This window comes from Notolepis coatsorum, assembly GCF_963971535.1.
Source record: "Notolepis coatsorum genome assembly, chromosome: 6".
NCBI lineage: Eukaryota > Metazoa > Chordata > Actinopteri > Aulopiformes > Paralepididae > Notolepis > Notolepis coatsorum.
This window is the reverse complement of record NC_140170.1, coordinates 32,063,466-32,080,091: the sequence shown is the minus strand read 5'-3', so window position 1 is coordinate 32,080,091 and position 16,626 is coordinate 32,063,466. Positions and strand designations below refer to the sequence as shown.

The 16,626-nt window shown below is 45.5% G+C and overlaps 1 protein-coding gene across 1 annotated transcript in view; it reads right to left on the bottom strand.

The window, feature by feature from the left end:
* LOC311229438 (low-density lipoprotein receptor-related protein 5-like) overlaps window positions 1–16,626 on the bottom strand; it is a 188,408-nt gene that overhangs the window by 131,088 nt on the left and 40,694 nt on the right. Inside the window, 2 exon segments of the mRNA XM_084315521.1 lie at window positions 11,957–11,987; window positions 11,989–12,092. Coding sequence (XP_084171647.1) covers window positions 11,957–11,987; window positions 11,989–12,092 — 135 coding nt within the window.

Sequence of the window (16,626 nt, the reverse complement as noted above, 5' to 3'; positions counted from 1 at the left end):
AACAGGCTGAAGGGGTTCAGATGGGGGGGAAGACACTCTGGGAAAGGCACGGCTGCAGTCCGGGATTCGAACTCGCTAAACCCCAGATCCGTGACGAGCACGGTTGTCCCCGGCGCCGAAATAGCGCTCGAGGTACGTGGTGAGCAACTGGAGCTCCCCCCTATGACTGATCTTATCCAAGATACCCTTTAGGATCAGAGAAAGGTGGAGGTCAACAGCCTACGACATCCAGGAGCGCACTGGGCAAAGAGCCAAATTCAAGGACCTTGTGGCTTATCTGGAGAGACAAGCCAAAATCGCCTCCGACCCATTGTTCGGTAGTATTCAGGACTATGGTACTGACAGAGCTGCCCCAAGGCACCTCAAGACGGCAGCCTCTGGATGGCAAACACGAGCAGGAGCATCAGCCGCACCGGTTAAAGAGAGAAAGGAGAGAAGCAGCTTTGTCACGACAGTGACACCGGCCACAAACATACCGTCAACCGTCAGTAATGTAGGATCCAAGGCAGATGGCTCTGAAGCTTTTAGAACTCCTTGCTTGTACTGTGCAGGCGATCATTCACTTGAAGCCTGCAGGAGGATAAGAGCTCAGAAACATCTGAACAAAATAGAGTTCTTAAAGGTGAAAGGACTTTGTTTTGGTTGTCTCACCAAGGGACATCTCAGTAGGCACTGTAGCCAGCGGATGAGGTGTCAGCATTGCCAGAAAGAACACCTGACTCTGCTACACATAGAAACAAATGACCAAGAAGGACCAGACAATCAAAAGGGAACAGTCAGGTCTACAACATGGAAGGTGAAAACACCTCAACAGGTGAGGACACCACCCGTGACCAAGAAGACTGTGGGTAGTGCTCTGGTGAGGCTGGGTGAAGATAATGGGGCCGGTAAGGACTGTGCCTTAGCCGTCGTGCCAGTTAAGGTGAAACAAGCTGACGGAAGTAGGTATGTAACTACATATGCCTTCTTGGACCATAGCAGCTCGGCATCCTTTTGCACAGAGAGCCTCATGAGGAAGCTGAATGCTAAGGGCCGGAAAACCTCAATTCTCCTTACAACAATGGCACAAGAGAAACCAGTCCCGGCATATGAGATATCAGGCCTGGAGGTAGGCAACATGGATGACGACACATTTCTTGCACTGCCTACAATTTACACTCAACCAGCAATCCCAGTGTCAAAAGAAAACATCCTTACTCAAGAGGAATTGAAAAGATGGCCCTACCTGAAGGATGTTCACACCACTCAGATTGATGCAGAGGTGGAACTTCTGATTGGAGTCAATACTCCAAGAGCCATGGAACCTTGGCAGGTCATAAACAGTCAGGATGACGGGCCATATGCTGTGAGGACACTCTTGGGATGGGCGGTTTGTGGTCCACTTAACATCAACGCGGTGGATGAGATGGGAAGACCCAAAGCCACAGCAAACAGAATATCAATCGCGAAACTGGAGGACCTGCTTGTGGAACAATACAATCAGGACTTTTCTGAAAAGCACCATGATGAGCAGAATGAACTATCGGTAGAAGACAAAAAGTTCATGAAGATCGCCACCAGTTCAATAACCTTAAAAGATTGTCATTATCACTTGCCACTCCCTTTTCGAAATGCAGTAATGCAATGCAGGAGCTTCACTATATGGATGAGCTGGACAATCCATCTAACCTACGACTGATCTTATCCAAGATACCCTTTAGGATCAGAGAAAGGTGGAGGTCAACAGCCTACGACATCCAGGAGCGCACTGGGCAAAGAGCCAAATTCAAGGACCTTGTGGCTTATCTGGAGAGACAAGCCAAAATCGCCTCCAACCCATTGTTCGGTAGTATTCAGGACTATGGTACTGACAGAGCTGCCCCAAGGCACCTCAAGACGGCAGCCTCTGGATGGCAAACACGAGCAGGAGCATCAGCCGCACCGGTTAAAGAGAGAAAGGAGAGAAGCAGCTTTGTCACGACAGTGACACCGGCCACAAACATACCGTCAACCGTCAGTAATGTAGGATCCAAGGCAGATGGCTCTGTGGCTTTTAAAACTCCTTGCAAAATCACAAAAAGTTCATGAAGATCGCCACCAGTTCAATAACCTTAAAAGATTATCACTTGCCACTCCCTTTTCGAAAGGGAGATGTGATGATGCCCAACAGACAGGTGGCGACACAACGAGCCATGGGCCTGCAAAAGAAGCTCAGGAAGAATGAGGAGTACCATGCAGAGTACAAAGGCTTCATGGAAGAGGTAATCAAAATGGACTACGCAGAGAAGGTACCTCTTCAAGAGCTAAGCAAAAAAGATGGCCATGTCTGGTACATACCCCATCACGGGGTGTATCACAAAAGAAAGAACAAATTACGAGTGGTGTTTGATTGCACATCATCATTCCAAGGCACATCACTCAATGATGAACTGCTTCAGGGTCCAGACCTGACAAACACACTAATAGGAGTGTTGTTAAGATTCCGTCAAGACCAAGTAGCCTTCATGGCAGACATACAAGGAATGTTCCATCAGGTCAGAGTCCATCCAGATCACATTGACTTTCTGCGATTCTTATGGTGGCCAGATGGCGATATCACCCGGCCGCTGGAAGAGTACAGGATGAAGGTACATCTGTTCGGTGCCGTATCTTCACCTAGTTGTTCCAACTTTGCTCTGAGACAGACAGCGGAGGATAACAGTGATCATTACGGCCAAGAAGTCACCGATACCATCAGGTCTAACTTTTACGTTGATGACTGCCTGAAGTCGGTGGAGACAGTAAGCCAAGCCGTCAAGTTGACAGAAGGACTCAGAGAAGCATGTGCAAGAGGTGGATTCAGACTCACCAAATGGGTGAGCAACAGTAAAGAGGTGCTGGCTAGCCTCCCTGAAGAGGACAAGGCCAAGCAGAACGTTGAGTTGGATCTTGACTGGGAGAAACCACTCACTGAACGAGCTCTAGGCATCCAATGGAACCTTGAAAGTGACACATTCAATTTCCGAGTTACCATCAGGAATCGACCCCTAACCAGGAGAGGCATTCTTTCCATCGTATGTTCCATGTATGACCCACTTGGTTTCCTAGCTCCTTATGTCCTCACGGCAAAAATGATTCTTCAAGAGCTCTGCAGGAACAAGTGCGGATGGGATACAGACATCCCGGAGCCACTGGCAAAACGGTGGCAAGAGTGGTTTTCAGACCTGGACAAGCTGTCAGAGCTCAGGATAAACAGGTGCATGAAACCCGCCGGTTTTGGGAAACTGGAAGCTGTTCAACTCCACCACTTCTGTGATGCAAGCGAATCAGGATACGGCACAGTGAGTTACGCAAGGTACACAAATGACCAGGGCGAGATCTACACTGCATTTGTGATGGGAAAAGCAAGGGTAGCCCCTTTGAAACAAGTAACAATCCCTCGGATGGAACTTGCCGCTGCTACTCTGGCTTCCCGTATGGACAGAATGCTCAGAAAAGAGCTACACCTGACACTGAAAGAGTCGGTACTATGGACAGACAGCCAGACAGTCCTAAAATATGTCTACAATGAGAAAAGACGATTTCGGACATTTGTGGCCAATCGCCTCGCCATTATTCAGGACCTCACCACGACATCTCAATGGAGGTACGTGAGCTCGAAGGAGAACCCTGCAGATGAGGCATCAAGAGGTTTGGATGCTGACAGGATGCTCAAGTCAAAGCAATGGTTCAGTGGCCCAGGATTCCTACGGAGGGGAGAGGAGCACTGGCCGAAGAGACCAGAGGAGTTATATGGTTCGGTGCACCAAGATGACCCAGAAGTCAAGAAAGAGGTCTTTGTAAGTAGTGTTACGGTAGAAGAGGCGAACCCGACAAGTCAGCTGATTGGGCACTACTCAACCTGGAATCGGTTGACAAGAGCAGCTGCGTGGTTCCTAAAACTAAAACGACTACTTCGAGCCAGGCTCCAAAAGAAGGAGCCAGGTCCTAGCATGGATCAAGCCTCCACCGACTCCATAGTGCAAACTAGCCTGTCAGTAGAGGAATTGAGGCCAGGCATGCACTCATACGCTACTCTCAAGAGCAGCACTTCAAGGATGAGATAACATCTCTCAGGAAGGGAAAATCGGTGAAGCTATCCAGCTCCATTTTAAGACTGGATCCACTCCTGGATGATGGATTGCTGAGAGTGGGAGGTAGGCTGAACAAAATGGCCATGCCAGTGGAAGAGAAACACCCACTGATCCTGCCCAAACACACTCGCATATCAAGCTTGATTGTGAGGCAGATCCATGAACAACTGCGACACTCGGGGAGAGGACACACCCTTTCCAGGCTAAGGGAGCGATACTGGCTACCCTGCGCTAATTCCATGACCAGGAAGGTCATTAGGGAGTGTGTAGTCTGTAGACGTGTACTAGCCAAGCCTGGTGTACAGAAAATGTCAGACCTACCCGTGGATCGGATAACACCGGACCTCCCACCTTTTACTCATGTGGGTATTGATTATTTCGGCCCCATAGAGGTAAAGAGAGCACGAAGTACCGTCAAGAGATGGGGTGTCATTTTTACTTGCCTAGTGACACGGGCCGTTCATCTTGATGTAGCACACTTCCTCGATACTGCATCCTGTATAAACGCCATCAGAAGATTAATTTGCAGACGGGGTCCAGTACGCTCCATAAGGACGGATCAAGGGACCAATTTTGTTGGTGCCCAGAGAGAGCTAAATCAGGCCCTCAAGCAGCTGGACCAAACTAAGATTAGCACCATAATGGCGGACTCTGGAGTAAAGTGGATTCTCAATCCCCCCTCTGCAGCCCACTTCGGTGGGGTATGGGAGAGGTTGATCAAATCGACAAAAAGGATCCTCCAGTCGGTCCTGAAGGAACAGAAGGTGGATGATGAGACTCTCCTCACAGCACTGTGTGAGGTGGAAGCCATGATGAACGATCGCCCACTTACCACAGTGTCCAACGACCCCAAGGATTTAGAACCCCTTACACCAAACCACCTACTCCTCTTGAAGGGACAACCTGTTATGCCTCCAGGTGTATTTGAGAAGGAGGATATGTACACCCGCAGAAGGTGGAAACAGGCACAATACCTGGCCGACATCTTCTGGAAACGCTGGGTGAGGGAGTGCTTGCCCATGATGCAGGAAAGATGCAAGTGGCAGACCCAGAAAGAGAACTTCGCCCCTGGTGACTTGGTGGTCATAGTGGACGACACAGCGCCCAGGAATTCCTGGCCGCTTGGACGGATCCTGGAAACCTTTCCGGATGACAAGGGCCTGGTACGAAGTATCAGGGTGAAGACCAAGACCAATGTGCTACAGAGGCCAATCACGAAGCTTTGCCTACTACTGGAGTCAAAGGAGGATTGCCAGCTGTAATGAACACTCGCCCGACCATGTTTTGTAATTGTGTAGGCACAATTAGGGGCCGGGGTAAAGGCCGAATGAGTGTTTTTTGTTATAGATTATTATTATTATTATTATTAGTAGTATTATTATTATCATTATTGTTATTATTATTTCCAATGGAAGGATATGATTTATGGGAATGTTATGATTATCTGTGTAACCAGTTGGGTGGACTCTGTTGTACTGTGGGCGGATCACCTGCTCCAATAAAGGGGTTATAGCATGCAGGTTAAGTGATCATTATATGATATTCTGTACCCGAAAAAAACTAAAACTAAAGGCTGGCTGCCACAAAACAGTCACATCTAGAGACCTCAAAACCTACTCTAGCGAGGCCTTCAACCTTGAACTGGAGAGTCTGGACTGGTCAGAGGAACTCAATGGTACACTGGTTGAAGAAACATGGCATGGTTTCAAAACCAAATTCTCAACAATACTAAACGACATGGCCCCCCTAAGAACCACCAGGGTAAAGAATCGCGCTGAGCCGTGGATGCACTCCGAAATACTGGCCGCTATGAAAACCGGAGACAAAAAATGCTCTGAGTTTCGTAAAAGTCAGTCAAAGCTTACTAAAAGCACGAGCAGTGAACTCCAAGCCCACGTGACTGAACTCAAACTAGAAAGAAACAGACTAAGAAACGACGTAAACTCCATGATCAAAACTGCAAAAAAGAATTTCATCAATGACAAAACTGAGGAAAACAAAAACAAACCATGTGAACTTTGGAAATTACTCAATAATCAACTAGGATGCAGTAAAAAACTTAAAACCAGATTCTCAAACATAAACATAAAAACGGACAACACGCTCATCACAGACAAGCTGGATGTAGCCAATTACTTAAACATTTTCTTCACAAACATAGCCACAACACTGGTAAACAAACTACCCTCCCACTCGGGGCTTTATGGGGTAGAACACATAGTAGCTTACTACAAAAACCTAGGGGTCCGCAAGGACGACTTCAAGCTGGAAATGGTAACAACAGATGAGGTACTCAATAAACTGAGCGCCCTCCAACCTAACAAGGCCACTGGCCATGACAACATCCCCTCCAAATTCCTCAGAGACTCAGCAGCCGCCATCACCCCAATCATCACACACATAATAAACCTCTCCATAAAACAGGGACACGTCCCCAAGGACTTCAAAATTGCGAGGGTGACCCCTCTGCACAAAAAGGGCAGCAAATTAGACCCAGGCAACTACCGCCCTGTTTCTATTCTCACCTCCATCTCGAAAGTCATGGAAAAAATAGTCTACGAACAGGTCGAAAAGTACCTAGCGGAAAAAAATCTAATCTACGAATTCCAATCTGGCTTCAGAACATCCCACTCCACTGACACATGCCTTCTCTATTTGAATGACCACATCAAACAAGAGGTGGACGCAGGCAAATACTGCGGCATGGTCATGCTGGACCTACAAAAGGCCTTTGACACGGTCAATCACTCCATTCTGATTGACAAGCTAAAAGCAATTGGTTTTGATAGTCTATCAGTGAGCTGGATGCAATCCTACCTTGAGGGGAGGGAACAGATGGTGGAGGTAAACGGTACCCTATCCCCCCCCCTCACAGTGAGCTGTGGTGTTCCACAAGGAAGCATACTAGGACCGCTACTGTTCCTAATTTATGCAAATGACATGTCGTCAGCTTGTGACTGCAACTTGTTCCTGTTTGCGGACGACTCAGCCCTGCTGGTCTCTGACAAGAACAAGTTACAGGTTGAAAAAACCCTCAGCTCGGAACTAGGCAGAATCTGCATATGGCTCGCTGATAACAAACTATCATTACACATGGGCAAAACAGAGTCCATTCTCTTCGGTTCAAATAACAAACTCAGCAAGACAGACGGCTTCTCAGTTACAGTGGGTGACAATATTGTCACAAGGAAAGATGAAATTACCTACCTGGGTTCCATCCTAGAGGCTAATCTCTCCTGTGACAAAATGGCATCCAATGTAATAAAAAAAGTCAACCAACGAACTCGATTCTTGTACCGGATCTCCTCTCTGGTAAACAAGAATACCCTGAAGACTCTGGCAGGAGCACTCATTCAGGGGTACTACGACTATGCTTGCACCTCATGGTACCAAAGCACCTCAAAGGCGCTAAAAACAAAATTACAAACATCTCAAAACAAACTGGTCAGACTACTGCTTGACCTTACTCCTAGAACCCACCTCACCCCTGCCCACTTTGACAACCTAGGATGGCTTAGAGTAGACGACAGAGTACAGCAACTTGCAATGGGCCTGGTCTACAAGATACACTACACGACCAAGGTACCCATGTACATGTCAAAATACTTCCCAAAGGTCAGTGAATACCACGATCACAACACCAGAGGGAGCTCCACAAATCATGTTAAACCCAGATTCGGCTCAAATAAGGGACTAAACACGTTTCGCAATTATGCCACATCAATGTGGAACGCCCTACCCAAAGCTGTAAAGGAATGTGGATCACTACCCACTTTCAAAACCTCTCTCAAGGGACACCTACGGGAGACTGCAATTCAACACTGGCCCCTGTAAATATCCTAACCCAACCCCCTCCAATGTACAGTCATTTACCTAGTATGGTTTTGTCAATAGTCCAATGTACAATTTTGTTTGTTTGTACAGTGTCTCCTCCCCCCCCCCCCTCAATGTACAGTTTTACTTGTTTATACAGTATGCCCCCCCCCCCCCAACCACCTCCAATGTAAATTACCCAGTATGGTTGTCAATATCCCAATGTACCCAACCCCCCCCACCCAACCTCCTCCAATGTACAGTTTCTACGTCAAATGTATATACTCCCTTTTCTTGACTCCTTCTGTATCACAAACAGTACTGTATTTGCAAATCTGGTATGTCATAAATGTATAGATGTAGCAGTACTGACTATCTGTATGTCATGTATGTCATATATGTCCTGATGAATTGAAAATGGGGGACCCTGATGTAAACAAGACGAAAGTCTTTCTCTGGTCTGCATCCCCTTAACAATTGTGTGTATTGAGCTGTACTGTATTGTACCCATTCTGCAATCTGTTAATAAAGTTTTCAATCAATCAATCAAACCTGTCAGGTGGGTCGGTCCACGGCGCGGCGGAGATCATTAAATGGGTGATAGGGATCAGCTGTGAGTTGGTAGCCGACGGGGAAAGCATATAATTTTCTGACCGCTTCGGGAACGCTTTAGAATAGTCTTATCTTAGGAAACACTTTGAACAATTAGAACCACGGTTATAGGACGCTTTAGGATCGCTTTGATCACCTCTCCCATGTAACCTACATTTTCTAAATAAATCGGATATCACGTTTGGTATCTGATAACGGAACTCAAGGTGTGGAGACTATTCTTTGGATGGAGTGCGTATGGAATCACTCCCCGACTGCCACTGGAAGCGGACCCAGGCAGAGGCCGCTACAAGTATTATATTGTGCTATGTAGTATTATATTGTACTAGGTAGTATTATATTGTACTATGTAGTATTATATTGTACTATGTAGTATTATATTGTATGTAGTATTATATTGTACTAGGTAGTATTATATTGTACTATGTAGTATTATATTGTACTATGTAGTATTATATTGTACTATGTAGTATTATATTGTATGTAGTATTATATTGTACTATGTAGTATTATATTGTATGTAGTATTATATTGTACTATGTAGTATTATATTGTATGTAGTATTATATTGTACTAGGTAGTATTATATTGTACTATGTAGTATTATATTGTACTAGGTAGTATTATATTGTGCTAGGTAGTATTATATTGTACTAGGTAGTATTATATTGTACTATGTAGTATTATATTGTATGTAGTATTATATTGTGCTATGTAGTATTATATTGTACTATGTAGTATTATATTGTACTATGTAGTATTATATTGTATGTAGTATTATATTGTACTATGTAGTATTATATTGTACTATGTAGTATTATATTGTACTATGTAGTATTATATTGTATGTAGTATTATATTGTACTATGTAGTATTATATTGTATGTAGTATTATATTGTACTATGTAGTATTATATTGTACTATGTAGTATTATATTGTATGTAGTATTATATTGTACTAGGTAGTATTATATTGTACTAGGTAGTATTATATTGTACTAGGTAGTATTATATTGTGCTATGTAGTATTATATTGTACTATGTAGTATTATATTGTGCTATGTAGTATTATATTGTACTATGTAGTATTATATTGTACTATGTAGTATTATATTGTGCTATGTTTGTGCTATGTAGTATTATATTGTACTAGGTAGTATTATATTGTGCTATGTAGTATTATATTGTGCTATGTAGTATTATATTGTGCTATGTAGTATTATATTGTACTATGTAGTATTATATTGTACTATGTAGTATTATATTGTACTATGTAGTATTATATTGTACTAGGTAGTATTATATTGTACTAGGTAGTATTATGTTGTACTAGGTAAACAGGACTCTAGTAACCGTGACAACCGTTGCACCACATCTAAGTCACATCCAATCAGAGGAGAGACAGATGATGTCCTGAGGGATTCTCAAGGCTGATTGGCTGTTGGGTCTAATTAAAAAAGGTAGCAGAGCAAAACCCACCTCCTCTGAGAAATCTCTCTCTCTCTCTCTCTCTCTCTACCTCTCTTCCTGCTCTCTCCCTATTTCTCTCTATCTCTCTTTCCGTGTCTCCCTCTTTCTGTCTTGCTTCCTCTCTCTCTCTCTCTCTCTACCTCTCTTCCTGCTCTCTCCCTATTTCTCTCTATCTCTCTTTCCGTGTCTCCCTCTTGCTTCCTCTCTCTCTCTCTCTCTCTCTCTCTCTCTCTCTCTCTCTCTCTCTCTCTCTCTCTCTCTCTCTCTCTAGTAATTGTTTTATGATTGCTTTTGTTTATCAAAAGGCACAGAGCTATTGGAGGAGGGGGAGGAGGGGGGGGGGGGTTATATTATAATGGCTTGATTGATTGAAAACTTTATTAACAGATTGCAGAATGGGTACAATACAGTACGGCTCAATACACACAGTTGTTAAGGGGTCCCCCCCTGACATAAATGTTTTTTAATGAGATAACAGCAGCATCCAGGGTGGAGCCGTTAGCTTAGGCCCCGTCCACACGAACGCTGGTTTTAATATAACCATGATTGTATGTGCGCAGTTGCACTGTTCGGCCACACACAACCGGGGATTTGCTACACTGCAACCGCGGTCTTTAAAACCGGTGGCCAGGGTGAAGTTGTGCGGTTTTGCAGTTGCGTGTGGGCATAGCAACCGAGGTTATTCCCAGTGTTTACAGCAGAGTTGTCGCAATTATTTCCCATGTTCACGGCAGACCGCGGGGTAGAGAGATTATAGCAGAGCCAGCTACACCAGTGTTTGCAGCAGAGCTGTCCCAAGTAGCGTTATATGAAAATGATTGTAACAAACTTTTGTTCAAAACGTATCGTCTGTGTTGAAGAGTGTTGTGATCGACTGATGTCTTGTCGCATTCCTGACCTGACGCTGAGAGTAAACATGTAGCTGCAGCTAAACTAAACTCATGTGTTGTCAAGTTATTGTTATAAGGAACCCAGTCCAGACTGCATCCCCTTAACAATTGTTTGTATTGAGCCGTATTGTATTGTACCCATTCTGCAATGTGTTAAATAACATTTACATCCATTTCATATCGGTAACGTTACCACATTACGTTAGCATTTAAGCTATATACTATACATGGATATAGCCATTCACATTAGCATGTAGCTAACAACACCGGCGGTCTTTTGTGAGACTAAACTATCCGCTCTTGGTGGTAAATTGTGTTGCTGATGGTTTTGTTTCATCAACAAAATGAGAGGCAGAACACAGTGAATGTATCCGTTTGTTTATTGCAGTTTCTTTCTTTGCTGAAAATATATGTTCCGTTGGCAAAATGATCAATAGGGTCCAGCTGTGCTTCTAAACAGGAAGTTTACTTCTTCTTCTTCAGTGAATTAATGGCAGATCGCGACCCAACAGGAAGTTTAGTGAGCGTTCAGCCTTTTCTGATTGGTTGAAATGGCCTTCATGTCTGAACAACATCGCCGCCTACTGTTTTGGCATTGTACTAATTGTATCGGTTGCTGGGTTCCCAGCTCTGCCGTGAGTACGCAGTTATACACGGTTGTTCACCTGAGTTCACCGTGTGGACGGAGTTTTATTTTTTCAAACTTCGGTCATATTAAATCCAAACGCTCGTGTGGACAGGGCCTTAGTCAAAACATTTACATTCATAGCCCAGGCTTTCATTTGCTTCAATCACTGAACTCAACCGGTCAGGTCAGTCAGTAGGTCAGTAGGTCAGTCAGTAGGTCAGTCAGTAGGTCAGCAGGTCAGTAGGTCAGTCAGTAGGTCAGCAGGTCAGTAGGTCAGAGGTCAGTAGGTCAGCAGGTCAGTAGGTCAGTAGGTCAGTCAGTAGGTCAGTCAGTAGGTCAGTCAGTAGGTCAGCAGGTCAGAGGTCAGTAGGTCAGTCAGTAGGTCAGTCAGTAGGTCAGCAGGTCAGTAGGTCAGAGGTCAGTAGGTCAGTCAGTAGGTCAGAGGTCAGTACCTGGCTTGCAGGTCTTGCCATCAGGCTGCAGCCTGGACTCCAGTGGGACAGGCACAGCTATAGAAGGAAGGAGGGACCGGAGACAACAAACACAGGTGACTACAGCCTCCATTATCCTCACCACAGGGAGTCTGGCCTGGGAGAGAGAGAGGGGGGGGGGGGGGGGGGAGGAGAGGGGGGAGAGAGGGGGAGGGGGAGAGAGGGGGGAGGGGGAGAGAGGGGGGGGAGGGGAGAGAGAGGGGGGAGGAGAGAGGAGGGGGAGAGAGGGAGAGGGGGAGAGAGGGGGGAGGGGGAGAGAGGGGGGGGAGAGGGGGGAGAGGGGGGGAGGGGGAGAGAGAGAGAGAGAGGGGGGAGAGAGGGGGAGAGAGGGGGGGAGGGGGAGAGAGGGGGGAGGGGGAGAGGGGGGGGAGGAGAGGGGAGGAGAGGGGGGGGGAGAGGGGGAGGGGGAGAGAGGGAGAGGGGGAGAGAGGGGGGGGAGGAGAGGGGGGTGAGAGGGAGAGGGGGAGAGAGGGGGGGGAGAGAGGGGGAGGGGGGAGAGAGGGGGGGAGGGGGGAGAGAGGGGGGGAGGGGGAGAGGGGGGAGGGGGAGAGAGAGAGGGGGAGGGGGAGAGAGGGGGGAGGGGGAGAGAGGGGGGAGGGGGGAGGAGAGGGGGGAGAGAGAGAGAGGGGGAGAGAGAGAGAGGGGGAGAGAGAGGGGGCGAGGGGGAGAGAGGGGGGGGAGAGAGAGAGAGGGGGGGGGAGAGAGAGGGGGGGAGAGAGAGGGGGGGAGGGGGAGAGAGGGGGGAGAGAGAGAGGGGGGAGAGAGAGAGGGGGGGAGGGGAGAGAGGGGGGGGAGAGGGGGGAGGGGGAGAGAGAGGGGGGGAGAGAGAGAGAGGGGTGAGAGAGGGGGGAGGGGGGAGAGAGAGGGGGGGCGAGGGGGAGAGAGAGAGGGGGGAGAGAGAGAGAGGGGGGGAGAGTGAGAGAGGGGGGGAGAGAGAGGGGGCGAGGGGGGGAGAGAGGGGGGGAGAGAGAGAGAGGGGGAGAGAGAGGGGGGAGAGAGAGAGAGGGGGGGAGAGGGGGGAGGGGGAGAGAGAGAGGGGGCGAGGGGGGAGAGAGAGAGGGGGGGAGAGAGAGAGAGGGGGAGAGAGAGGGGGGGAGGGGGAGAGAGAGAGGGGGCGAGGGGGAGAGAGAGAGGGGGGGAGAGAGAGAGAGGGGGGAGAGAGAGGGGGCGAGGGGGAGAGAGGGGGGGAGAGAGAGAGAGAGGGGGGAGAGAGAGGGGGGGAGAGAGAGGGGGGGAGAGAGAGGGGGGAGGGGGAGAGAGGGGGGAGAGAGAGAGGGGGGGAGGGGGGAGAGAGGGGGGAGGGGGGAGCGAGAGGGGGGGAGAGAGAGAGGGGGGAGAGAGAGAGGAAGAGGGGAGGGGGAGAGAGAGAGGGGGGGAGAGAGAGGGGGGGAGGGGGAGAGAGGGGGAGAGAGAGAGGGGGGGGGGAGAGGGGGAGAGAGAGGAGAGGGGGGGGGAAGAGAGAGGGGGGGGGAGGAGAGGTGGGAGGGGGAGAGAGAGAGAGGGTGGGAGAATGAGGTGGGAGGGGGAGAGAGGGGGGGAGAGAGGGGGGGAGAGAGGGGGGGAGGGAGAGAGAGGGGGGGGGAGGCAGAGAGAGAGACATAGAGATGAAGAGCGAGAGAGTGAGTGAGAGATAGGGGGAGAGAGAGAGAGGGGGGGGGGGGGAGTGAGAGAGAGAGAGAGAGAGAGAGAGAGAGAGGGGGGGGGGAGTGGAGAGAGAGCGACAGAGAGAGAGATGAAGAGAGTGAGAGACAGATCTATAATCCCGGGGTATTTACTGTTTTAGCTTATTTTTTTAAATTATTAAAAAAAAAAAAATTACCTCTGGTGTTTAATTTTCTGTGAATATTGCTTTTATTATGTACTGTTTACAATCGTCGTTTCTGTAAATGAGGGAAACCTCAGAAGCAAAGAAATTAAATAAGGTCTATAGACTATAATACCTACTGTAATCCCAGAGTATTTACTGTAAGACTATAGACTATAATACCTACTGTAATCCCAGAGTATTTACTGTAAGGCTATAGAGTATAACACCTACTGTAATCCCAGAGTATTTACTGTAAGACTATAGACTATAATACCTACTGTAATCCCAGAGTATTTACTGTAAGGCTATAGACTATAACACCTACTGTAATCCCAGAGTATTTACTGTAAGGCTATAGAGTATAACACCTACTGTAATCCCAGAGTATTTACTGTAAGACTATAGACTATAACACCTACTGTAATCCCAGAGTATTTACTGTAAGGCTATAGAGTATAACACCTACTGTAATCCCAGAGTATTTACTGTAAGACTATAGACTATAATACCTACTGTAATCCCAGAGTATTTACTGTAAGGCTATAGACTATAACACCTACTGTAATCCCAGAGTATTTACTGTAAGGCTATAGAGTATAACACCTACTGTAATCCCAGAGTATTTACTGTAAGGCTATAGAGTATAACACCTACTGTAATCCCAGAGTATTTACTGTAAGACTATAGACTATAACACCTACTGTAATCCCAGAGTACTTACTGTAAGACTATAGACTATAACACCTACTGTAATCCCAGAGTATTTACTGTAAGACTATAGACTATAACACCTACTGTAATCCCAGAGTATTTACTGTAAGACTATAGACTATAATACCTACTGTAATCCCAGAGTATTTACTGTAAGACTATAGACTATAACACCTACTGTAATCCCAGAGTATTTACTGTAAGACTATAGAGTATAACACCTACTGTAATCCCAGAGTATTTACTGTAAGACTATAGACTATAACACCTACTGTAATCCCAGAGTATTTACTGTAAGACTATAGAGTATAACACCTACTGTAATCCCAGAGTATTTACTGTAAGACTATAGAGTATAACACCTACTGTAATCCCAGAGTATTTACTGTAAGACTATAGACTATAACACCTACTGTAATCCCAGAGTATTTACTGTAAGACTATAGACTATAACACCTACTGTAATCCCAGAGTATTTACTGTAAGGCTATAGACTATAACACCTACTGTAATCCCAGAGTATTTACTGTAAGACTATAGAGTATAACACCTACTGTAATCCCAGAGTATTTACTGTAAGACTATAGAGTATAACACCTACTGTAATCCCAGAGTATTTACTGTAAGACTATAGAGTATAACACCTACTGTAATCCCAGAGTATTTACTGTAAGACTATAGAGTATAACACCTACTGTAATCCCAGAGTATTTACTGTAAGACTATAGACTATAACACCTACTGTAATCCCAGAGTATTTACTGTAAGACTATAACACCTACTGTAATCCCAGAGTATTTACTGTAAGGCTATAGAGTATAACACCTACTGTAATCCCAGAGTATTTACTGTAAGGCTATAGAGTATAACACCTACTGTAATCCCAGAGTATTTACTGTAAGGCTATAGACTATAACACCTACTGTAATCCCAGAGTATTTACTGTAAGGCTATAGAGTATAACACCTACTGTAATCCCAGAGTATTTACTGTAAAACTATAGAGTATAACACCTACTGTAATCCCAGGGTATTTACTGTAAGACTATAACACCTACTGTAATCCCAGGGTATTTACTGTAAGACTATAGAGTATAACACCTACTGTAATCCCAGAGTATTTACTGTAAGACTATAGACTATAACACCTACTGTAATCCCAGAGTATTTACTGTAAGGCTATAGAGTATAACACCTACTGTAATCCCAGAGTATTTACTGTAAGACTATAGAGTATAACACCTACTGTAATCCCAGAGTATTTACTGTAAGACTATAGACTATAACACCTACTGTAATCCCAGAGTATTTACTGTAAAACTATAGACTATAACACCTACTGTAATCCCAGAGTATTTACTGTAAGACTATAGAGTATAACACCTACTGTAATCCCAGAGTATTTACTGTAAAACTATAGAGTATAACACCTACTGTAATCCCAGAGTATTTACTGTAAGACTATAGACTATAACACCTACTGTAATCCCAGAGTATTTACTGTAAGACTATAGAGTATAACACCTACTGTAATCCCAGAGTATTTATTGTAAGACTATAGAGTATAACACCTACTGTAATCCCAGAGTATTTACTGTAAGGCTATAGACTATAACACCTACTGTAATCCCAGAGTATTTACTGTAAGGCTATAGACTATAACACCTACTGTAATCCAAGAGTATTTACTGTAAAGCTATAGAGTATAACACCTACTGTAATCCCAGAGTATTTACTGTAAAACTATAGAGTATAACACCTACTGTAATCCCAGAGTATTTACTGTAAAACTATAGAGTATAACACCTACTGTAATCCAAGAGTATTTACTGTAAGACTATAGACTATAACACCTACTGTAATCCCAGAGTATTTACTGTAAGACTATAGACTATAACACCTACTGTAATCCCAGAGTATTTACTGTAAGACTATAGACTATAACACCTACTGTAATCCCAGAGTATTTACTGTAAGACTATAGACTATAACACCTACTGTAATCCCAGAGTATTTACTGTAAAACTATAACACCTACTGTAATCCCAGAGTATTTACTGTAAGACTATAGACTATAATACCTACTGTAATCCCAGAGTATTTACTGTAAGACT